Below are 25067 nucleotides of genomic sequence, written 5' to 3' on the forward strand. Positions count from 1 at the left end.
CCATGAAAGGAGTGGAAAAGTGTGTGCCCATACTCATGAAATAGCCCTGAAATTTTAATTAAAATTTTTTGAAATGCACCTCAAAGTAAACCAGAAAAGGTGACAGATGGTCACACTGTTTGAACTGCTAGTGGAACACCGTGACAAACAAATTGTCCTTTTTCCCACATTCATCTTCTCGCCCATGTTTACCTTCTACATCTTTACTGCAGAAAAATAATTGGAGGACTCAGTAACCCTAATTCCAGAAGACAGAACCTGTGTGTAATAAGTGAATAAGAAGTTTAGGAAATTGCCTTAGTTCAAAGAGTTTCTCTCTTTATCTTATTTTTGTGTATTTGCATGTGCATGTGTGGGTAAGAATTAAATCTCAGAAGGATTTTGTTTGTTTGGTTGTTTTTTTTTAATCTTCCATTTTAAGTTTATCCCTTTACTTCAGGAGGCAGAGGACTTTTCTCTCCAGTATGGCAGAAGAGCAGGGGATCTAGTTTCAGGCTGGCTCCTGACCTGGAACACTTGTTTTGCTGGTTAACCCAACGCAAGTGGCTGCAAGGCTAAGTTGGACTGGTTAAGTTTTTCTGGTGAAATGCAAAATGAGATCTGCTTTTCTTGAGTTTAGATAAAATGTTGTTTTCAAGTAGCTGCTGAGGGTGTGTGGTGAAAGCTACCTTTAAAGCAGAAAAAAAAAAGTTAGCATGTAAGTTACCTTTCCTGATACCTGTTCATAAACAGACTGAATATTCTCATCTACAGCCAACATATTTCATTTCTCCATGGCAGAGTTCTAAAATTAAGACAGGATTTATATGCTGTAAACAAAGTGAAAGGTATTTCAAAATTATCAAGTTAATTTAAGGGCCTTCCTTATTTCTATATCTGATTCTTGAATGACCTAATAAATAAACTAATATTCAAGTCCCCTATCACACAAGCAAGAGGAAGGCCTTATCCAGCCTCTACTTAGAGGAAAACAATGTAATTGATAAATCTGATCCTAAAGATACGTAACCTGAGTTTATTAACTAGTAGTTTTCAGAGCAGAGAAGTGTGTAAGGAACAAAGACGCAAAAGCACCGTAATACCTTTGTAAAACTACCTACGTACCTATAGATAGGCTTTCTGCGTCAATGTGTCTCTTCTGCCAAAATCCTTCAAAATAGCACTGCACAGTAATTCAAGATTCAAGCCAAATAAAATCAAGTTTCAGTGCTTCACAGACTCAGGTATTCATTTTACTTCAGCTCTGCAATGTTCTCCCATTTTGACTTCTATCTGTACTAACAGAGCTCACTTGTACTTTTTATAGAAAGAGGTTTCACTGTCTATTTTGTAAGCATATCTCCACATACAAATCTGCTTTCTAAGGTCAGATACCTGCAGGAAGAAATCCAATAAGTCAGATAAAGGCTATTACTGAAAACATTATAATGTACTTCGCTGTCACAAGTGTGCACTTGTCTCCAGTAAAGACTTAAGACAAAGACCATTTAGATGTCATTAGTGAAAACCAAAATTATATTTGCCTTTGTAGGAAAGGAAATTATGTACTGCTCTTATTTCTAATTATTTTCTGCTCTTGAAAAGCACAGATACAATACTACCATACCTCCACACACAGAAGCAAACTTGAAAATGTATCACTCACTGGGGACAAGGGGAAGAAAGCTAATCTGAGACATCTCAGTCCGAACCAGATGCCAAAATCATTTAAACTTCATAGTAAGGTACATGCTATCCATTAACAAGATAGATTGACCTAAAATACAAACTCAGAACCGAAGACTGAGTGTATTTAAACTAAGTTTTATTGAACAAAGTGCCTTTGTAATTTTTTTGTATCACTTGTAGCGGTATTTACGTTATAGAAACGTGAGGAAAATGCAGAAGAGCGACTTCTGTTATAATACTAACTTAATTATTGGAGCAAAATCAAGTTTTTTTCTAAGCTAGAAACACGCAACTGTTGCTATTTTAACAATAGAGTAAGCAAAGCATAAACACTCGAAGATAAAATGCATTGCTGCCCTATGCTTTTATATTAAGAGCAAAATGGTGACGAATTTGCATTTTGAACTTTTATGTCAGACAATTATATCCTGACATATTTCCAAAAATCCCAAGTATTCCAATCAGTAGACAATTCCTATGTTTTTTTCCCCAGTTCTACACTGCATATAGTTTATGCATTTATAAAGCATTTATTCTGCACTTCCTCTGCATTGTAAACAACCTCAAGCAGTGTTGTATTTCACACAGAACTAGGGAATAGTATTCAAGTAAACTACAAAGACTGATTTCAACAGAAAGCTTGCAAGAATTCTCTCCAGGGTGCCCTGTGACCTTCACCTTCTTCTAAGTCAGGATTTTTGCTTCCTGAATTATGCAATGCATTACATTAGCAAGGCTTAAACTATGGTAAGACCAAAACTTGTTTTCTTATGAATACAATTAAGGGGTTTTCTATTAAACAATTTCCTTAAAAAAGTAATACACATAATTCAAATACAAAATTAATTTGGAGATCTGTCTTATAACAGAAAAATTTTTAGATTCCTCCACAACATATTTTCCCCTAAAGTCACACAGAGATTTAAAGTATTATCCTCATTATTTTATTTAAAAAGATGTTATCTAATATTGTTAAAATTAGACTACAGCCTTTATAATCTCAGAAAGATCTGGTTAGTCAAACATTATTTAACCTTCACACTACATACATATTTCAAACTTCACTTCTAGATGGGCACCTTGGAATTAGGTCTTAAAAGTCTGAGTAGTTTAATGGGGTTCAGACTCTAAAGGTGGCAAAGGAGGATTATTGTAGGATTAAAACACCAGTGCTCATTTTGTGTCAGTTTTGAAGCAGTATCCCCTCTCGTACCCCTTTACCATTAATTTATTCTGATTTTAAACTACTAAAACCAGGATCAGAATTAAGTTCTTAGTCATTCTCAAATATCATGCTGCATATATGCATCACCACTGTAAAAGCCGTGACCTCACTTGCAATTATGTTCTAACCCAGATTCCACAGGCTGTATGTCAAGGTTGTTCAGGCTCCTGAAGGTGTCTTGAATGTACATAATCTTGACAATCCCTTAAGGCAGTCTTAAGATTCCTACTAACTTACTACACGTTATGAAATGCTTTTTTATTTTCAGAAGCTGTAAGATTGAGTCTGCCAATGATGGCCTTGGCAATTTGATTGGAAAAAGTCTTTTTAAAAGGAGTTCACAAATCACCATCTTTTTAAACACAAATCACTTGTATTACACTGAGATCAAATAAATTATTATTCATGGAAGTGAAGAGATCCAGGTTAATTTATAGACACTTGCAATTCAACTCATTGATGCCTGGGACATCTAAGCACTGCTGAGATATCACAGTAACCACACCACAAAAAAAATACAGTTCTTCATATTCAGTTCCATGCCCAGCTGACAGGCGTGTGTGCACATCTCTGGGTCAGAAGTTCACCGGTACCTGTCTCAACAGGCAGATCTCAGTCAGCACTGAATGAGGACAATGGATACATGAACACAAATGAGCATCTATTATTCACCAGTTGTCACTTAGCAGATGCTGGTTCCTCCTTGACACTGCACCTGTGCTGAAGGAATGCAACCGGTTTGCTTGTTTTTTTAAAAAGCACTCCACTGTGCCCAACACTACTATGTAGCAAAATAAAAAGAAAGCCCAATAGGTTCCAGCACATGCTAACTAACTCCTACCAGTGCTCACAGAACACAATTTCTCTGTTTCAAACACAGGGCTGAACAGACCATCCTGTGCACACAGGTATGCACAACCATCAACGCTCTCCTTTCTGTTCTCACCCTTTTCCCTATTTTTTACATCACTCTTCCTGCTACACTGGACCTCAGAGCTCTGTGGGATTGATGTTTTGGACCTTCATCAACAACATCTAGCATGACAGCAGACAGCCCCTGCCACTTAGTCATCTGAATGTGGAACAATGAGGCCTTCAGCACAGCTTCCCAGCATCAACCACCGCAAGTCAGTTATGCACCAAATACACAGCTTACATCTGAACCACTGTGCTGTTCAGAAAAGGAAAAGTATGAAAAGCAAAGATTGCACGAGTACAAGTATTTAACCACAAGGCACAATTCAACTTGTGGTCACAGGTTAGTAACAAACATTATTGTCACATGAATTTCACTTCCTCAATTCCTCAGAGAGGGAAGAAGGGTAGGAAAAGCTTGTGTCTGCCACAGCTTCAACTTCTGTCTTCTCCAGAAACAGTTCAGTACAAACGACCTATACAGCAAAATTTAATGTATGCAGGGAAAAGTGCAAAATAAGGACGTACGGACTCTGAGACGTTTTTTCTGCAGAAAGCAAGTTCTTTTCAGTTTATTTTACCTAGATAGAAGTACAATTTCTGATCAAGCCCAATCATATTTTAAGCATCCATCAATTAAATAAAATAAATAATAATAATTAAAGAAAAGTTGCATGCCATTCCAGCTTCTCTATAAAACCTACTGTAGAGAACCACCTATAATCTGCTTTAAATACCCAAATCCTGCCTGGATGGTGCTCTGTGCCAGCACTGTTGCCATTCATGTAGTCTCAAGAAAAAGAGTTGAACTTGTTTACTTTTAGTTACTGAAGTTTACAAGAAAATTACACAACCAAAACTAATTTTAGTGTCTGAAACAACTTCACAGCAAAACCACTCTTTCAGTTTCTTGCAACTATTCATACCAGCTTCCAGTTGCTAGAAGCTTATACTTATATAGCTTGCTACATAACAACTTCTCATTTATTTTATTTGCTTTTAATTCAAGTCACAGAGCTTTCTTCCTGCTGTGCCGACTCAGCATTCTTTTTCATAAATGCAAGCAAAGAACCAAAAGCCAAAGAAGGAAGGGAATATAATGCTAACCAGTGCAAGTTACCTACTTGATCAGGAAAAAAAGCACCAGAAGGCAAAATGCACTGCAGACTGCACCCATAAAATAGAATATGATGGAAAAATAAACTGATCAAAATACCTCTATTTTCCCAAAAGATAAACTGCACGTTCTTGAATTGATTTTAGAAAGATCTCTGGATCTACGCTACTCTTCTCTACCATTTTTTTAAAACTCATATTTTACTTACTCATGTGCACATTATCGAGACCCCTTTGTACCCTTAAAGTCATCAACTGCTTACTTTTCCTGCAGGACTATCTACTGACCTTTCTCCTTCCAAAGTTGTTTCCAGAAAAAAGGGCTGGACTCTGTCCTGCTCAGCTGTATGGATTATCTCAACTTCTAGAAGAGACTCTTCAGTGCAGAAGACATGATGGAAAAACACACTTCATATGCTAGCGGGGGTTTTACCTTATTATTTCTAGTCTCTATACTCATCCTGAGAACTTTCACCTCCAGCCCTGCTTGGCTGCTTGCTCTAGCAGATAAGTCTGCTCTCCCTCAGGGCTGCCTCATTCAACTTGCTACTGCAGAAGAGAGGATAAGTGAAAAGATGAGGTGGCACTACATCCAATGATCCACTTTTACAGAGCTCGCCCTCACCAAGCCTGACACAGAATGGGCTGTGGAAGGCCCTTCTCCACAGCATCTTGTCTTCAACAGTGACTAAAATAGCCTGCAGTTTTCCTTTCACAGAACATCCTCCCCATACACAACTTAGGAAATTGGGCCTCTTCCCTCCCTCAGAAGGTTAGTGAAGAAAATGGCCCCAGGTCTCAGTTTTACAGCTCTCAGACCACCGCATGCCCCAGCAGAGGAGTTGTCTCTTGCACACAAAGTTGTTCTGTTCAGACAATGAGAATGTCCTTGTAACTTGCGTAAGGCAGTCATCAAAAGCTGCCCCTGCCCAAACATTGTAGCATAGTAATGTAGAGTGCAATAACAGCTAGGGGAAGTCTCTCATATTAGCATCAAAGATTTCTTAAGCAGACAAACCTGTCTTGAAAAAAGAGAGGTGGAATGAAGAACAGAAGTCTTTTCTAAAGCCCTTTCACACATGCTGTAAATAAAAGAGTTCCTACTGTACTCCTGCATCACAGCTCTTTCCTTGCACCCCCAAAAATTCAGTTTTTCCCTGACCACAGCATGAGCAGGCAGTGAAAAGATCAATAAAAAAACTAGGACATGGAAGTCTCATACAATTCAAGATGTAAGTTAATTTTATCCACAGAGAAACTGTGTTTCAAGAAAGAAGAATACACAGGGTAATGTCATAACCTCTTCACCCAACCACACAGTAGGTAATGGTGAGCTACCTCTGAGCTCACATCCATGCCCCCAAAAAGCAAATATGCAGTGTAGCTGCAGTTCTGCCAATCTACAACTTACAATCATGGCTTTTAAACAGCAAACAGCTCTGGTATGAACAGAACTCCCACTTTGAGGATGCTATTCCACAAAACAGTAACACTTGTTCCACAGGCCCTCATAATAGATCAACTCTATAATGCTCATATAACACAGAAGCAGAATCAATAAAATTTCTCTCTAAAAGATTCCAGACAAAGACCAGATTGATGAAGCTTTCTGTGCTAAAATAGCCATACTATCATTTAGATTTGTGAAAGACAAAACAAACAAATAAACAAAAAGACAACACAGCATGTGCTTATCCCTATCAACATCCGAACAGCTCTGCCAGGTGATCAGAAATATTAATGTTAAGAACTATGGTGCTGTAAAGAGCAAAATTACTACAAGGGAAAAGGAAGATTGTGAGAATGATCAGCAACTACACAGACAAAAAAAAAAATCATCATCCAAGAGATGTCATGCCTACTAGCACAGAATCCTAAAGCATCCCATATGGTATTAAATAACCTGCAGAAAACCTATTTTACAAGTTAATAGAAATGCTTCTAACAGCTCATTTTAGAGAGTGTTTTTGCCTCCTTCATCCCCAGATTTATCAGTTTTCTTCTTAGAATATCAGCTAAGGTTAAAGTGAGCGCAGACTACTGTAGGTGACTTAGTGCTCACAGTTTTAAGTGAAAACATAAGTTTTACCAGCAGAAGGAGAAAAGAATTCTACTGCTTAGTATTTAGTAGAAGCATAGATTATAATATATAAGCATTATAATATATAAGCAGCTGCTTATATTTGTATTCTCCAACATCAAATCAGATTTCAGTAAAACAACAGTATGTAAAACAAAATCTCACGTCATAAGCATTCTTGTCCCACTGTCTGAAACACAGAATTGAAGCAGGAAGTAAATGTTTAACTCAGATAATTATTTTACTTGAATTTCTTAAAAAATAATAATACATTTTAAATAAATTAGTGCATGCATTTCATGTAACCTGATAGGAAAACCAAGCACTGGAACCTCAATAATCCCATAGTAAACTGTTCATTCTCTCAACCTGGAGTTATTATTCCACGAAAACATCACTAAAGTCTTCTTTCATAAGTTGGACTGGATGAGCTTTTAGGATCCCTTTCAACTGAACTGATCTTCTCATTCGTTTACTCTTCCTGAGGGATCCATTTTGGCCACTGCCAGAAATACGACACTGGGATAAGTGGTCTTTTCCATTGGCTGTTGTACAGTGATTTCAGTAGCAAGCCAATGGTCTCACAGTCAACTCCAAGCAACAACTAATATTAATATTAAAATTAGTAAAAGTAAGTTGAGGACCCTTTGGGATCCAAGTGCCTCACTTACAGGAGGTGCTAAGCATAAAACATCACTACCATTGCAGGTGGGACTGAGATCTGGGACTCTCAGGTGTTCAGCAGACCCACCAAATGGTCTGTTCTGAAATCCTCCACTTTAGTAGAAATTGAATAAAGCGAAAAAAGGAAAGGGTTCGGCATTTTAGCATTTTACAAGCATGCCACAATTAGCAGTGACAGTGGTCAGTCAAAGGAGAGTAGTTAAAATGAAGCATCTGGTGAAGAGAAAGAGCCATCCAGCACTTAGATTTAACAGAACCACTTCTTTTCTGCTCACTGAATTGCTTTGCTGAAATATAAAAGCAGTCCCTGAATGGCCCAGTTTCCCAATCAGGCAAGCATTTAGACTTGGCAACCAACAAATACTATTTGAAAAGTTTGCAATTAAAATACATGTTTGCGTATCTTCGTATCAAGACTCTGAAAATATGCAGGTTAAGGGAAACTCTGACTTGTTTAAACAATATTTAATGGTAAAAAAATAAACGTGAGATAAACGTTTAGCATAAATTGTCTTTATGATTTATGTGCTTAAAAATAGCCCTCATACTGAGTAAAGCATAAATGAAAGATTTACAGAAGGAAAGAGCCAATTGTTGTCATACTGCTGTAACTCATCAGCTCAAGGAGCATATAGCTTGCTGCCAAAAGTTCCTAATGCATTTCTTTTCAATGAAAAGAAGTAAAACTCTGTTTGCTTTCCTTGTAATTCCTACTCACAGTATTTAGTTGCACAAGAAAAAAAGTTGCAAGAAGTTTCTAAAGACGCTGTAGAACTATAGAGTTTAAAAATATTATAAACTGAACCATGACTATCGTTCATGGGCTTAAACTTGTGACGTTACACAACTGCGCATCCTCATGTAATTCACTCAGTGTGCTAAGATCTGCTGTCCCACATGATTTCTGATGCATCAAAAACAAAGAAGTAATGGCTTCTTATCTAGGCAAAACACTCCAAAAGGAAGAAAATCAAATAATAATACCAATAATCCAGCCATACCCCACTAAGTTAGTAGGTGTGTGAATTTTATAGTGTGAAAAATAAGTGATTTCAAAACTGCATCGTGAAGGATTTATTTCAGTGTCATGTGTGCTCTTCTGTGTCTGGTAATTTTGTCAAAGTAGAACAGGAGGGGAAAGAAGAAATTTGGATATTTGCCCTGACCTTTCTATAGCCCTCCTTCTCACCTATCCCAGCCATTTAGATTAAATATAAAATTCCATAAATGCACTGATTGTGCCAAAATCCATTTCATTATTGGATGAGCGGAGCACTAGGTGCTGTTAGGTATCCCAACTCATGCTCCTTATTTCCTCTTACCTCTATTTTTTAAAGAAGTCCAAGTATAAATGATTCTTCATAAATTTTTTCTTTAAATCTCTCTGATAAAATGGAGATACTCTTTGAGGACTCAAGCTGTATGTTTCTGAACATAGCATGCATATTTGAGCTTTACTTGCTTGCCAGGCCAATGGTTGTGGCTAAGAGTCCCTTAAAACAACTCTTCAGTGTTCAGCTTTGACTTGCTGAAGTTTGCAATGTAAGTTGCAAGAACTGAGTGTTACTTAGAGAAGAGAGACAAGGAACATCAGACAAGATTCAAGTAGTAACGAACACACATCTTGTCTTACTTTTCTACTGCTTTTCTAGGTCACAGATAGATACGACTGCTTGGTGCTCACTGCTTACTTTTGCCAAGTGTATGCAAAAGTACTGAAAAGAAAGTGCTGATACCAAGCAATTGTAGCCCTTAAGCAGAGCCCATAAGATAGCAAAAAGTTCTGGCACTTCTTCAGAACCGAAAACAAGTCCTGTACTTTAGAATCAGGAAAGGAGATATTTTGTCAGCTTCAGATTGACTTCTGTACAACCTGATGTTTGTTTAACAGCCTTGGCACGAGAAAGTGAACACGGAGTACCAGCTCCAATGCATGCAGGATATCACAAACCATTAGAAAGGTAACCATGCTAAGCTCTCAGTTGTTGTTTTAAATCATTGCCCTTCTGTATCTTGTAAGATATGATGCATCCATACCCACCAAAGATCACCTATCTCAAAATCAGCTTGCTTGTTCCCTCCTGGCCGTGGACCTGACTTTCCTCACAGGCAAAAATGGAGATGTAAGCCAACCTTTCCTACATATTTCAGAATGCTCTGTGAGCTGGGAGAATACATCTCCTGGCTTTTCTGTTATGCAGCATGCGTGCCATAACACAGCTAAGAGGGGTGGAAGAGTAAAGTCTAAGCCGAGAAATTAACCACAAGCTTTCACCTTCAGCATCTCATCTGCAGCTATGCAGTTCAAGGGAAAGATGTTTAAGGTGAAAAAGGTAGCAATCAGTCGCCATTGATTATTCTGAATCAGACTTTTCCACGAACACTGCAATTGCTAAAAGCAATCCCAAGTTAAGCAACCCCTCGTCAATTCTTCCTGGGATTTTCACCTTTTGGTTAATTCCCATTTTACCTGACCTCAACAGACACCACACACCCACTGAGGAAATTGTGTATCCAAGCACCCGCACTAATAGAAGCACCATTCATCCAACTAATACATGGAGCTTTTACTGATGAGTCAACCTCTCCGGTAAGGCTGAAGACACAGTTTTTGCCAATTCATACAACTTGGCAGTAAGCAAAATGACTGTATATACATCTTAAAGCAGAGGTACCAATCAGAGCACAAACAGAAGCCAAGAAGTAAAGCTGACACACAAGGACAAAGCTGTGGCTATGGCTTAACCAAGGTCTCATGTTTTACACGAGGCTGATTGCCTACCTTTCACCCTTCTCATATTTCATTTTTAGCAACAAATCCAAGGTCCAGCAAACCAACCAAGTATTTGTTATCTGAACACCACAGCTGTATGAGCACTGTACAAATGCATACTCACCTTCTCACCTAGTCCAAGTCACACATTTACAAACTTTATCAAGCTGAGCTTGCCTTAAGTGCAGAGAGATGCCATAAACGTTTCCCTGTGCTACAGCATCTCCCAAAAGCAGAGTGCATCCTCTGATGCAGATCAGGGAGAACTGGCATTGGACTTGGCAGCAGAAACACCGTGACAAAAGCTCTCCGGTACCCGCGGAGGCCGCACACACTGCCCCAGGAAGCAGAGCAAGGCGCTATGGATGGGGGGCCGGGAAGCACTGCAGCTGGCAGCGAAGTAGCAAACCCGCACGTGAAAGCCCACCGGCATCCTCGTCGAGCAATACGAAGAGAGGAAGGGTGAGCCCAGGGAGCGGCAGAGCCCAGCTGCAGGCTCCATAGGAGGGGAAGCGCCCGGCACGGCACGCAGACAGGCGGCGGAGGGCAGAGGGCTGGCACCCGCCCCTACCTTGTTAAGGTGCGGGTCGCGGAGCACCTCGTAGCCCCTCTTCATGGTGAGCTGTAGGGGCCTGCCACCCTCCCAGCTCCCGGCTGCCTTCCCTGCTTGCATGGCGACGGGCTCGGCGCGGCGAGGCTTACTGCCGTCAGGTCTTGCGGGAGAGAAGGCGAAACGGCGGCGACTCCTCCTGCTGAGGTGACCGCCCGTCGGGGTGGGATGATCCTGCAGGGAAAGAGAGAGAGAGAGTGGGGGAGGGAGCGAAGGAGGGGGCAGAGCCGCGACGAGGCGCCGCCGCCAGGCGGGGGTCACTGGGCGCCGCGCTGAGTCACCCACCGGCGCACCCCGGTCGGGGCGGTCAGCCAGCCCCCTCTGGGGAGGGGAAGGCCTCGCTGCGTCTAACGCCGAGCGCTGTCGGCAACAGCCTGCTCCCTAATCCCTGCTAGGGAGGAATTGCGACAGCGCTCCTGCCTCCTCACGCTCATTTTTGTGCGGAAGATGACGCGGCGATGCCCCCACAGCCACGCTGCTCGATGCCTGCAGGTGCTGCGCGCGGTGCTGCCCGGCGGACCCGCGCCCAGGTGGGCCCTGAGCTGGGAGCGCTCCTCCGGCCTCAGCTGTGCGCGGAGCCGGGTCTGGCCACCCTCACAGGAACCGAGTTTCGCTTTCATTATGTTATTATTAAACACCGGTGAAATCTACCCTTCTCTGGAGGGGATCGGCTGCACAGCTCGGTGCAGTGCTCAGCGTGAGCTGCTATCAGCTTCAGGGAGGGGAGGAGCAGCAGGGCTATGGGTGGTAGAGATGGAGAGCACAGGAGAGCAGAGCAAGGCAGGTGTTGGGCCAGTCTGTTGGATTTGTTTGCCGCGTGCCCTAAAACTGTGTGCTGTAGTATTGTGGCTGTGTTTTTCCTGATTCGTTGATGTAAAGAGAAATAATCTTTATATGGATCCTGTGGCCGTGCTAGAGGAAATACACAGCTTTAAATTAATGACAGAAAACTACTCAGCGATTGAGGCTTTTGCTGTTACACTGATGTTGCAATGTCAAGCAGCAACAAACATAAGAACGTTGAAACTATTTTAAACTTACCTCCTTGCATTCATTCTGTAGGCCTTGTATCCATCCTGCTACCTCATCTTCTATTAAAGAGGCTCTCCCAAAACCTGACCTTCTCCAAATTTCCTGTTAAGTAGCTCCTAAAAGTTCACTTGAGATTAATTAACAAAGGGAAATTGGAAGGATTCCAGGTTATGCTTCTTGAAACTTGATTAGCTAGTCAGCAGCAAGCTCAGTAAATAAACTTCTCCCAGCCTCCACTGCCTCAGGAAGCACTGTGAAGAGTGGTATTAATAACAGGTTTTGAACAAATTTCAGACTTCAAGCCTCTGTGACTAACAATCCAGCCTTCCTGAGGCTTGTCTGGATAGCTCAATTCCTGCCCAAGTCCTGAATTTTACCTTAAATAGGCATATCAGGAACATCAGGCTCACACTGCAGGCCTCCTTTGGTCATGATAAAAATGAAAAGCAAAATGGAATTTATTTATTTATTTATTTATTTTTTTCCAGTTCTTCGCAGGTAGGTTGAAACCATTCCGACAGAATGGTAACAAAGGTGATACTTTTGTCCCAGAGAGAGAAAGGTGCACTGATGTAATTGTTATCACAGTGTTGCAATGTGGTCTATTTAAAAAAATAAATAAATAAAAAATAATTAAAAAAATTCTCTTGTTTACATCAGGAATCACTGTAACAGCTATGACATCTGACCCCTGCTAAGAACATGTCCTGACTCACCTTGTTCTTACTATTAAAGGTATGTAATGTAACAGCTAATTCGGGTGAAAGTCAATGTGGCCCTATTATCCCTTACATAACCAGACTTCAGAAACAGTTTACCGCCGTATTTACTGTATGAATTTCTTCCTGTCTTCCCCAAATTATTATAGAATCATAGAATCACAATGTTGGAAACAACCTGCAAGATCATCTAGTCCAACCGTGCTCCCATTACCATTAGTACCACAAGCACTAACCCATATCTCGCAGCTGCTCATTCAGACTCCTCTTGAACACTGCCAGGAACAGCAACTCCACCACCTACCTGGGCAGCCGTTCCAGTGCCTGACCACTCCCTGAGGGAAAAAGTTCTTCCTTGTGTCCAATCTAAACCTCCCCTCGTGCAATTATTTCTGTTATCTATTATTCTCTCTGATATTGTTTCTGTTCATCATGTTCAACCACTAATACACTAATACTAATACTATACAATAATGATATTTTTAAAGACTTAACCTTCATTCAAATAAATCAGTAAGGGTTATACGTTATGAAGGTATTTCTGACAGTGGCTTTGTTGCTCTTCTGGTAGGCACCTCATTCTTCTTCTCAAGTGGTTCATATAGCACAGTGCTAACATTCCTGCTGAAGATTTTTCTGAAGTAGCTGTTCTTGAAGACCCTCCACTGTCTCCTCCTGCTTCCCTCCATTCAATTGTTTAATGTGTCTTTGTCTGCCAAATCTCCCCAGTTGTATTATGGATATGTAGAAAGTTCTCTACAAGAAATAGTCCTATAAAAAGTGACCAGAAAGAGCACTGGATGTCATCTCATTTGCCTTCATGTCTCAACCTGCTGTTAGATAGCTACAAAAAATGAGATCTTACAATCTGCCTTGGCAATCCAACAGTGAGGAGATCATACGGGAAAGAAAAGATTTCCCAGTTGCTGTAGTGGTTATTAATGAGATCTTGTATTGGGCTGCAACTGATCAAAGGATTTGGAACTTGTCAAACCATTGCTTGAACTACAGCAGACTCTGGGGTCTCCTGTGGTACCGCTCTGGGAAAAAGTCAGCTTCCAGTGCTACCAGCTTAGAAGAAGAGAGTGGAAATCCTACATCCTGATGAAAGCATTGCATTAAATGCTCACTTCTCACCCCCCCCCCCCCCCCTTTTTTTATTTTATTTTTTTTTTAGGACTTGTACTTCATATCAGACTTGCCCAAATCAAGATCTTTAGTTGGTCTGTTACCAACTGATGTAGAAAAGTTTCTTCCCCTTTAAAGAAAAGAGATATTTTAGAAGATTTTTCCCTGAATTCCATCACGTCTCTTACCCAGACCCTCAAGCCTCCCATGTTCCTCCCAGGTCACGTTTTCTGCCTTACCATCCTAACCACACTCCCGAAATGCTGTTGCAGGCTGATTATAGGCCACATTACGCCAGCCAAAACCTCACCTAAACCAACTAGAGAGGTTTACTTCACTTGTTTTACCAGCAGTGATTCTGTTTATTCTTCTCAGTAAAATGTTTGCTTTTTTTTGCAATAGTGCAACACCATCAACTCATGTTTGGTTTGTGGCCCAATGTAACCCCATGTCCTTTCCTGCAGGGGTGCAGTCCGAATGAGTTGGCAATATCATGTCAAATTTGGCAGAAACACAAGGTTAGCTTTAAAATGGGAATTGTTTAATGATTTAAAAATAGAACTGAAACATTTGTAACATTTCTATTATGTAAACATTTTACAACAAGCAGTAGCAAGCCAGAACTGTACTTGGTAGTTTGAAAGGGAAATTCACTTTTTGGTCATTGGGAAGTGTATTTTTAATTAGCTAAGCTGAAGGAGAAGAAAAACTAAATAGCATAAGCAGTGCAATATTACTGTTTAATTTTAAATTGAATAATTTTTGGTAATACAAATGTGTTGTAAGACAAACTTGGATTTTTGCTGTTGTTTTCTAAATTTTATTTTATTTTACTTTGAAGTAAGTAATGCACACTTCAAGCTGAGTGAGGAATCTAATGGCAGTTTTGATATGCCTGAAGTGCCTGAGGGGTGTCCTCTCCATTTCTTCAGGGCTCTCCCCACCCAGCCCACAGCCCCAGACACCACATCAAGTTCCCTAGCACCATCAGTCCCTGTCTGTGCCCAGCTCTGGCACAGCTACATCTGTGCCCGTCCATGGGCCCTGCTGATCTAACACGTGGCAGGGTGAAACTAAGCAGCATGGTGATCTCAATATGCCCTCTGCCTGCTCTCGTCACTACATCACTCAGTAATCATGAGCTTTACCAGACCCTGGCTCCCCACACTGTGCCTGACCACAGCAGACCTGGCCAAGGGACTGCCCCGAGTTGCCCCCAGACTGTCCTGGTTTTTCACTGTGGATGATAGGGTGGGCCTTCACTGGTCAGACTCTCTCACGTCAACTCACATGGAGAGCCCCCCAGGTTCCAAGGGAAACACTGCCCTCACTGTGTTCTGACACTGTGGACAGTTTTCCAGAAATAAGAGCCAGGATATTCTCAGAGATAGGACATAGAATGACAACAGGAAGGAGAAGCAAGTTGCACCTGGAAAACATCCATTTGGCCCTAAGGACAACATTTTCCACCAGAAGAATGGTGAGTGCTGAAGCAGGCTACATAGAGGTCAAGGAATTTCCATCCCTGGAGATTTTCCAACACTTGAGACAAAGGCCAGAGTGACATTGTCTCACTTCAGGGTTAGGCTTATTTTGAACTGGAGGACCTTCAGCTGTCCCCTCCAATCTGAACTTTTCTGTGATTTTATGAATTGCACAATACTGAGAAAGACAAATTCTCTGAACACACTGGCATATCTACAAGAATTTCATCATGGCAGCTAAAGGCCTTTGCTCCTCATGATCTCAAGTTTCAGTGATTTCGCTCCTTTATTTCTGGCTCTTTTTCTACTTTGACATTTATCTGCTTGGCCAATGGGCTCTATATTCAGAAAAACAGTTTTTGTAACACTTCAGTCTTTACTTGCTTTAAATCTAGTTAAACTACTTAACTTCAACAATTGGTGATAAATATCTGCCATTTTGGAAGCTGAGGCTAGATTGATGGAAATCAAAATTGTTCCAGTGTAATATAAATATAGCTAAAAATATTTAATATACCATAAATATGCCCGTTGTACTTTTTACTAGTTGATATTGCATAGTCCAGGCATTGCAGCAAAAAAAAAAAAAAAGCCACACTTGTCCAGCACATGTTGACAGATGTGTTAAAGCACCATGAGAGAATTTCAGCTTAGTGCACACCAATAGCTACTTCCATCAGCTGACTGCAGAGGAGGGAGAAGGACACACAGGGGCAATTGCATGCCTATAGAACCATTCATTTCTGCTGCATGGTTTGCTCATGGCAGAATGAGAAGTGAATGACGTTTTATTGTTTTGACATGTGGGCCACATCCTTCACAAATGTACAGATGCAACAAGAATGAGAATATATTTTAAAAGTTGATATAAAATAGTTTTATTTTGATTATATATAGACACTCTGGAGTAGCTTAAATGACCTACATAAAGCAGTGGAAAATCACGTACCTCCTCTTCAAACTATTCAAAAAAGTTTGAAGCAAATCTTTTTTGAAATATCCTTTTTGAATTAATTTCCTGAATTGGCTGGTGATGAGGAATGTCAGTTATTTCTAGAATACCAAGGCTACTTATCTGAAAGACATGAAATCTTGTTAGTAGTATCTTTTTATCACTAATGCTAAAGCCTTCATTGTGCACTTCACATAATTTTACGAAGTACGTACACATTTCAATCTCAAATATTTTAAAGATAATATGGAAGAATATTTCGGATTACTAGAACTAACATTTTTGACTGTTATGTTAAGTATCTCAGAACAAATTTTTCTTGGCTTTGTTTTAGCAGTGTTAACAATGAATTTGGAACTGAGGATTATTGAATGCCAAAATAAAATTGCTATGACATTATTGTATGATTCGTATCTTAATACTGGGAGTTCACTGTATTGCTAGGAATAATAGGATTTAGAAAAAGGCCCCAAACAGCATTTTTACTTAAACTGCTGTATCAGATGTATGTTCCAGCAATAAGAGTAGTAACTTTGTAAGTCTCCAACCATTGTTTATAAAAATGTGATGAATTATTTCAGCTCTGTCAGTTACAGGCATAATTCTAAATAACTTTGACACCTTTAGGATTACTTTGGAATAGTTTTAGTGAGTGTGTTTCTGATGTTTGTTTCCATTCGCTTCCATTTTCACCATCGTTATGTCTGGCACAGTAATGTTAATGGTTTAGCAACTGACAAAGCATGCTCTGAAAGGTCTTAACTACTTCCTCTCCTGTGCAAGGACAGATGGTTTTGTGGGCCTGTTAAAGACTTCTTCTCCACATGTTCTAATTACCATAAGTATTTTGGAGATTGTCCCACAAAGTCCATTTTGTTTTCCAAATCATTAGCAATGTTAAAAACAAATCTTCTCACAAAAACTTTGGCACAGGCTCAAATATAATCCTTAGTTCATCAGCAACCCTTCCTTACGCATGGGAAGCTGTGTGGGGTCCATTACATGCAGTTCACTTGCCAAAGCACTGGAGGTTCATGAGATTCCAGCTGCACTTAGATTCCAGCTGCATTTAGATTTTTTTATATACAAATATTTTGTACAAAACCAACCTAAAGGTAAAATCACCTAAATCAGCAGAGAAGAAGGAAGTGGCAAAAGTTTTTGAGATAATAAATTACTACCTTCCAGTGCAAAGAGTGGCATTCTTAAACAAGAGTCCATAGACAAGATATAAGCAAACCACAGGGTATTGGACTAGATGACCTCTAAAACTCCCTTCCAACTGAAACAATCCTAACATTCTGTGAGCATCCCTTTCAATGATTCCTGGTTTGTTAATAGTTACATAAGGCCTTGACAACTTCAGCGTGAGTACAAAACATAAGAGAAAATACCTACAATCTTCACAGAATCACCAAGGTTGGAAAAAACCTTCAAGATCACCCAGTCCAACCATCCACCTATCACTAATAGTACTCACTAAACCATGTCCCTCAACACAAAATCCAAACATTCCTTGAACTTCTCCAGGGTCGGTGACTCCACCACCTCCCTGGGCAGCCCATTCCAGTGCCTGACCACCCTTTCGTCTTAACAAGTGTAGCACCTAGAAGAGAACAACTGAGTAAGGGCTCAAAGGTAGTCTTTAGAGATCACTATTTTAAGCTCTGTCTTCACCATAGGACACAGGAGCATTTCTCTCGAAACATTTCTGATGTCATTCTCAACCTCATGGTTACTTAGAGACAGTAGTCAGTAGTTTATGAATTGATTCACTGCCAAACCTGTTCATCTTGTCCTTAAGGAGCTATTCTATACATTTGGGCCCTCGGAAGTCTGTATACAATGGCTTTTATGCAGTGACTATACATACCTTAAATCCTTAATGCAGCCAAAAGATTTCTAACATAAATAAATCAATCTGTATTGCTTCACTTAAAACAGTAACTCACCACACCAAAAATCCAAAAGGATGCAATATTTCTAAGACAATATTTTGAAGAACTACCTCAGCCATTTTGAGTATTGATCTTATTTTTCAAATAGCATTATGTTCTTTTAATATCATTAAGACTATTTCTGCTGAAACCTAACTTGTAGAAACATTTAGCATTATTTTCTGTCATTACAAATACAGGAAATAATAGATAATTTGTCTAAGCAGGGAATTTTCTGATTTAAAGTAGTCCTGCAGAAGATAATTCACCAGTACCATGGATGTTCAGAAACAGGACAATGATTACAAGGTTTCAGAAATAATGTGGTGTTGTTGCCTGTGCATAGCAATTAGTTAGTGGCCTAGTTCAGATGAGAGTTTCAGTGTTTTATAAAATGTCTGAAGAATAGCTGTCCCAGTTAACATAATTAACCACAGGGAACAGCTGAAGGGCACAGTTTATTTATTTCAGGAAACATTACTGAAAAAAATTAAGTAAATTTGTACTATAAATTAACTCCAGGGAGAAATACAGCTCAATGGGAAATTCTATGTAAAGAACACAGAGACGACTGATAACCGCACCACTATGTAGCATCAGATATTTTACCTGGCAAATAATCAGATCTTCTTGCTATGACTGCAAGCTTTTCTGTTGATTTATATCTGTAAGAAGCGAGAAGAGATTTTTATTCCTATTTATGTAAAAATAAACCAAATATAGAAACAAACACGCAAACAGTCCTAAAATGGTTTAATCAAAGCAGTAGAAAACAGTGTGTCTAAAAGTTACATACCACTACCTGTTAACCTATCCTACCATGACTAGTTATAATGTCCTCATAACTCTTCAGGAACGTTCACTCTATGCATCTCCCATGCATAATTACTCACTGTTTCTAAATACCCATTAAAACAAGAATGCTACTTATTTTCAGTGAATTCCACCTCCATACAGCCCATGCAACAGGCTTCAGAAGGAAATCACTGCTAGGTAAAAGAAAACAGCAGAAGCACTGTTGGAACACAGATGACCCTTTTAGATGAACCTTGAAGCTTCCACACTGTTACACGCCAACATTAAACACTGATATTATCCTCTATCACTCTGCTGTTACCAGAATGTGAGCACAGAAAGCATCTATTTGTGATGCACTCCCTGGGCTCAGCTCAGCTGGGGCCACAGTGTCAGGTCTACAACCACAGAATCCTGACTCTATAACACGCAAAAACAACTGTGATTTGCTTTGCATAGATGTAGGGCTCAGTGTGACATGATCGTTTGGGCAATATTAATCACACTTATCCAAGGCCAAATTATTTATGGATAGTAGTATCTTACAAAGAGTTTTTTAACGTACAGGTGTCATGGAGTTAACTAGATCAATCTATGCACAAAACCGTGACAACAAGTATGAAAATCTGAAAACTCTTGTACTTCGTCAGACTGAAGGGCCACCTATCACAATATCCTGGTATAAAAAGCAGTAGACAGTTAATTTACAAAAGGTTTTTAGAAATGCAGCATTCCTTGGCATTCCCTCTCAGTTCAAGGCAATAAATTGCAAGGACTTCCCAAAACGGAGTTACCATCAGACTACTACAGCTAATAGCCATGGATTTTGTCTGATTCTTTTCTGAATCCCTCTGCTTGGCTTACACAATATCCTTGATGCACTGTGTCTCATAATTAACAGCATAGCGTTTGAAAATGTTTTATTTGAGAATGTTGTATGTTTTCAGCTCTTGCTGGATAATATTTTGGATGACCCCTACTTTTGTAGAGTATGAGAAAAGATAAATAATTTTTACTTTTTACCTATACTGAAAACCTTTGGAGTTGACATGACTGCTAATACAGACTGTGTCAAGGAGGCAAATGTACTGTGTCTAACTTTATGTCACTTTATGTCATTGATATCTTGTCTTTAATTTTCCATTTATTTGTGCAAATAATTTCTGAGACTCTATCCACTTTTCCTACAGTCTGTAACAGTCAGTGCCAATTTTCAGAGAATGAGCTCTGTGTTGGCTCTGTGGCCACTTTCCTAAGAAGTCTTAAGTAAATTAGAGCAGTTCAGTGTACGTGAATAACACTGGGATTAAATATTTAATCTACCATTTTGTTACCTCAGCAGATACTATGAATCTTTTGGAATTGCGTCTCACCCCACCTCTCTCCTGTAGTTGTGCATGTATAGTCAGCCTTTCTTTCACCAAACCCTCTGACATAAGGACATATCTTCATGAATTAGAAAACATAAGACTTTCTGATCATCCTGCATATCATTCATCTTTTCTGCAGTTCTTGGAAAAATTCTCATTAATTCGTCCTTGTGGCAAAAAAGTGCTGCACATTATTTGTGGTACCTGAACTATGGCTACAAACATTATCAGTATTAGCTACAAACCATGAGCTACCCACTCATTGAAAGCCAGAACAACTATCATATTTCCTATACGTAAGGTCTGTGGTCAAACCAAAAATCTGTTGCCACAAGTCCTCTGATGGTTGATTGGCCAACATTAATCTGGACTGCAGGAGATGGATACAAATTGCAGATCATTATACTTTGGGGCACAGAAGCAACTTACCTCTGCCACAATCAGCTGCTCAGACACTTATGAATTAACAAGTCATTTAAAACCAGCATGACAGAGAAAACCTACTTTGCTCTGCTTAAGCAGGAGGAGCTCATAACATGGGTTTTGTTTGTTCAAAACTTACTAAAAAATAGAAACTCTCAAATATAAAAACAGGACGTGATTAGTTTTGAGATTATATCTACATAAAGGATGAAGTTCTTGCAATGCATACAGGGCCCAAAGCAATTCCAGTTAATGTGGCACAATAAACGTGGCCAGAAATCATGGGATATCTGAGTCGCTAAAAAGTATTAATGTAGATGTAGAACAATTACTGTGTATTTATCTTTGCTAATGCAGACTCCAAGTGGAAGATCTGAACTTGTGAAATTTAAGAAGGGGTACAAGTTGTAACATTAACCTACATTAAAGAGAAAAGCCAATATTCTTTATCACTTGAAACAGTGTTTCTCCATGACTAATAGATCTTATCCCATAAATTAAATACCTAAGGATCTTTCTTTTCCCTTAGTCAAAAAAATAATAATAAAAAAATGACTATTTTCAGTACAAGAGTTTCCATAGTAACTTCCGCACACTGTGAGATGGTGATTTTAAGTCCTTAAACAATTTCTCTTATAAAGAATTAAAATAGCATGAAGCAGTTGCTGTCACCACTGCTTTTTCTATGCTGAGTAATAGCCAGAATAACATTTTGTGGTTAGGTCAAAAACATAAGCTGTCAGAAACTTAATCATGTCATAAGAATACCACTATAATTATAAATCATAGTGAAACTGGCAATACAAATTTGCAATGAGGGCATATATTTCAGCAACACCGGGTCTTTGCATAACATTTGCAAGTACTTGTTATTTTTATTGGTTTGTGGCATGCAATACTGTGATCTGGAGTCAGGATGTAGCCCCTACTTCGCAGTTTTCAAATTGAGGTCACAATCCTGAAAGCATTTGGGTGAAAATTATATTTTCATGTGTGCAAGAGATTTCCATTTAAACATCAGCTGGGGAAAATTTACAAAAGACCACACCTGCCAAGCTTCAGCCTGCTGGCAAGTACTGTATAGAGGCCTAATGGGAATTAGGCAGGGAAGAAAGGTTGCCTGGATTTAAAAAGGGTGTGAACCTTCCAAGCTCTCAGGGTATGTACAAGTTTATATTTGGATAACCCAACAGCTATGCATGTAAATTGTCAGGGAAAATTAATGAATGGTGCACGTGCAGTATATCAAACCTCTTTGTCTCTCAACCAGTATTTTCATATGTACCAAAGTGCACATTCTTTAGTGAGGGTTATATGCAATAAGACTTGTTTAAAGTTTATAAAGCCACACAATTTTAATGTATCTGAATACAGAAAACAGTTACCCAGAATAGTTTTCACGTTTATTTATGGCTTTGTAGTGAAAGTAAATTGTTTCCTGATCTGTTCATCATCAAATATTTTATGCCAGAATTTAATTTTGAAGTTTAAAATAAGTAAAATGAATTCTCAACCATGGCTTCGTTTTCTAATTTGCTTCCTCTGGCCACACTTTTTTTTCATGGAACCTACTCTAATGTATTCTTAAGAAACTGTATTGTGTTTTATATCTGAAAAACATTGTGAATCAACTATATATCCTCTACCTGCTCTCTTGGTCCCACTCTAGAACTGAAAATCTCACATTTCTGTATTATTACTTTCTGATAATTCATATAAGTCTTATCATCCTTGTGCTAGCATGGTAGGAATACTTGTGTCTTAAAATCATTATCAGTTGCAGACCTCTTAACCTCTGCAGCTCATCAGCTTTGCAGTGGCTCTCAATGCCCCCATTCCCTTTGCACCCCAAACTCCTCAGTAGCATGTGGCAGATCTAGAATTTCTTATGAGGTTCGGGTGCAGCATGTCACATAGGTGTACCTTGTGAATATTTTCCTTTACATCTTGAATCAGTTTGCAGAGTGATGAGCACCTCCTGTACTTTCTAAAAATATTGTTCTGCCTGCTGTGTTTAACTGACTAGAGGGAGATGATTATGCTAAACTGGGAGACCCTGAAGTCACCTGAGTTTAGAGTCCCATCCGCTTTGCTAGTAATGTTAAGGTTATGATAAGGTGCGTTTATCTGTGTAAATCTTTAGTAGAACAAATAAACTATTAATAAAAATAAATTAGCAGTTAAGATAATCTAACAGTATATAGGCCACATTTTAACTTCATTATTTTTCTATCAATAATAATGAACTAGGAATTTGTCCCAGTGCACCAAAAAAAACAAAAACAAAACAAAACAACCCCACACATATCTAATAAATCCTTAATTATTTTTGAATTAAGAACATGGAGTCGTGTGAGCTGCATGGAAAAACAGTGAAAAACTTGGTTCACAGATAGGGTTAGTACAGTAATAACAAAGAACAAATCTTTTCTTGGAAGATGAGGACTTACATAGCAACCTAATCAGTGAACCAAGGAAAGAACGACAATTTCAAATGTGCGAATTGGCTCTACTTTGTTTCAGGTTGTACCAGGAGGAACTGTACACAAATATTCTACAGAAGTTTCATAAGCCAAAAATTGCCTTCTAGTGTAACTTGCATTAATTCTATCGAAGTCAGTGTGGCTCTGGTCATTTCTGATGTATCAGCTGAAATCAGCCTGGAGTTACAGTGTTTCTTATCCGGGCTGTGCTTTGTTCTACTGGAATGGCAGTGTCCTGTCACACTAAAGGAAAGAGAGACCAAGTCCCTGTAGCTTGTGTGGCACTTGGAAGGGGCAGCTTTTCAGGAAAATAAATGATTTTTGTCACCTCACTGATGCTCAAACATTTTCCTAACGTATCTTTTTGTGGGTAAAGAAAAAAAGAAAAGAAAAAAAGAGGAAAATTAATTTTAAAATTGACCTTTTATTTAAATAATAATATAATATTCCACCTCCTCCCTCACCCTCCAACACACACGCACCCCTTTACCTACTGCATAAGGCATGCCTCGCTTCAGCCAGCTGAAGGCAAGGGGGGAAGCCCGAGCCATTCCTGACAGCTGTAAGGAGCAGGAGCAACCTCTCCTCTTCCCTCTGCTAGCCCCAGAGCGAGGATCTAAAAGTGCTTTCCCAAGGAGGGCCAGAAAATCCCAGCTTAGACTCCAGCACCCTTTGTACTACTGTTGTGGCTCTTGAGAGAATTAATTAATTCCCCACAGCCTTTTAATTGTTCCTACAGGGCAAATCACTCATCCTTTCTTCAGCTCTGAGAGAGAGAGACATTATGAAACATTATGTCCTGCTGATAGTGTCCAGAAGTGATCTATCTCTGTAAACAGGCACTCATAGAGCTGCATATATTTCAATAATAGAGATGGGCATGAAGCAGCCCACATTCCCCTCTGCCATGCTTCATGGTACCTGACATAGGCCTGAGCAGCTCTGCTCCATAGCACCTCCTGTTATCCCTCCGCTTGGGAGATGGCTTGTAAAGTGGAGTAGCAGCTGAATTGGGTTGAAATTAGGTATTTTGTGCTGAGTTTCTGGCCTACTGAAGTGATTATCTGCACTTTGATCCACACTAGCATGCATAAGGAAAGCAGAAAGGCTTGAGGGCAACAGCAGCAGTAACTTGGTAGTAGCATAAGAAAATTTGCCCTTCATTAAACAGTAGATATATGAGTTTTGTTTTGTGTTTTTTTTTTCTTTTTTTTTTTTTTTTTTTTTGCACAAGTGCAAAGCAAATTGTAAAAAAGCTGTTTCTAAGCAGAAAAGTTGTGCAGTTCATACCCTAAAAAGGATTTGAACTCATTCAGCTTCTTTCTCTGAAAATCCCTGATGTACCCACATGCTGCAGACATATGTTCCTTAATTCTGCAGAGAACTAGAGAAAGGAAAGCCAGACTTGTGAGAGGAGCTAGAATGTAAAGCTAAAGCATCCAAAAGGCACTGGAGTTATTAAGGTACAATATAGCACTGTATCTGTGCTTATGTCTTAAGAAGTGATGTGCCAGAGGCTGTAAACATTCTGAGGAGGTGGCACTTGTCTCTTAAGTACACAATCCCACATTTCATTTAAATATTCCTCTCGTATTTTCCCAGTGCAACATGTTATTAGCAAGCCCCGATTTACTTGCACCCAATAACAAAGGGAGACTAGCAATACTGCACTT

General features: G+C 39.4%; 2 protein-coding genes across 3 annotated transcripts in view; one reads left to right on the forward strand and one right to left on the reverse strand.

The window, feature by feature from the left end:
• ME1 (malic enzyme 1) overlaps window positions 1–11272 on the reverse strand; it is a 158459-nt gene extending 147187 nt beyond the window's left edge. Inside the window, exon 1 of the mRNA XM_042816538.1 lies at window positions 11033–11272. Within this exon, the coding sequence (XP_042672472.1) occupies window positions 11033–11134 (102 nt within the window). The 5' untranslated portion in view covers window positions 11135–11272. The remainder of the gene's footprint in view (window positions 1–11032) is intronic.
• A 75-nt stretch (window positions 11273–11347) lies between these two features.
• PRSS35 (serine protease 35) overlaps window positions 11348–25067 on the forward strand; it is a 45034-nt gene continuing 31314 nt past the window's right edge. The window contains exons 1-2 of one of the 2 annotated variants that reach the window (XR_006168415.1): window positions 11348–11601; window positions 12764–12838. The gene's annotated coding sequence lies outside the window, so the exon portion shown is untranslated. The remainder of the gene's footprint in view (window positions 11602–12763; window positions 12839–25067) is intronic. The other variant, XM_042816585.1, reaches the window with a different exon arrangement.

The sequence above is a fragment of the Centrocercus urophasianus genome, unplaced genomic scaffold, assembly GCF_019232065.1.
Source record: "Centrocercus urophasianus isolate 14NV4802_14NV808 unplaced genomic scaffold, USGS_Curo_1.0 seq_10, whole genome shotgun sequence".
Classification (NCBI taxonomy): Eukaryota; Metazoa; Chordata; class Aves; order Galliformes; family Phasianidae; genus Centrocercus; species Centrocercus urophasianus.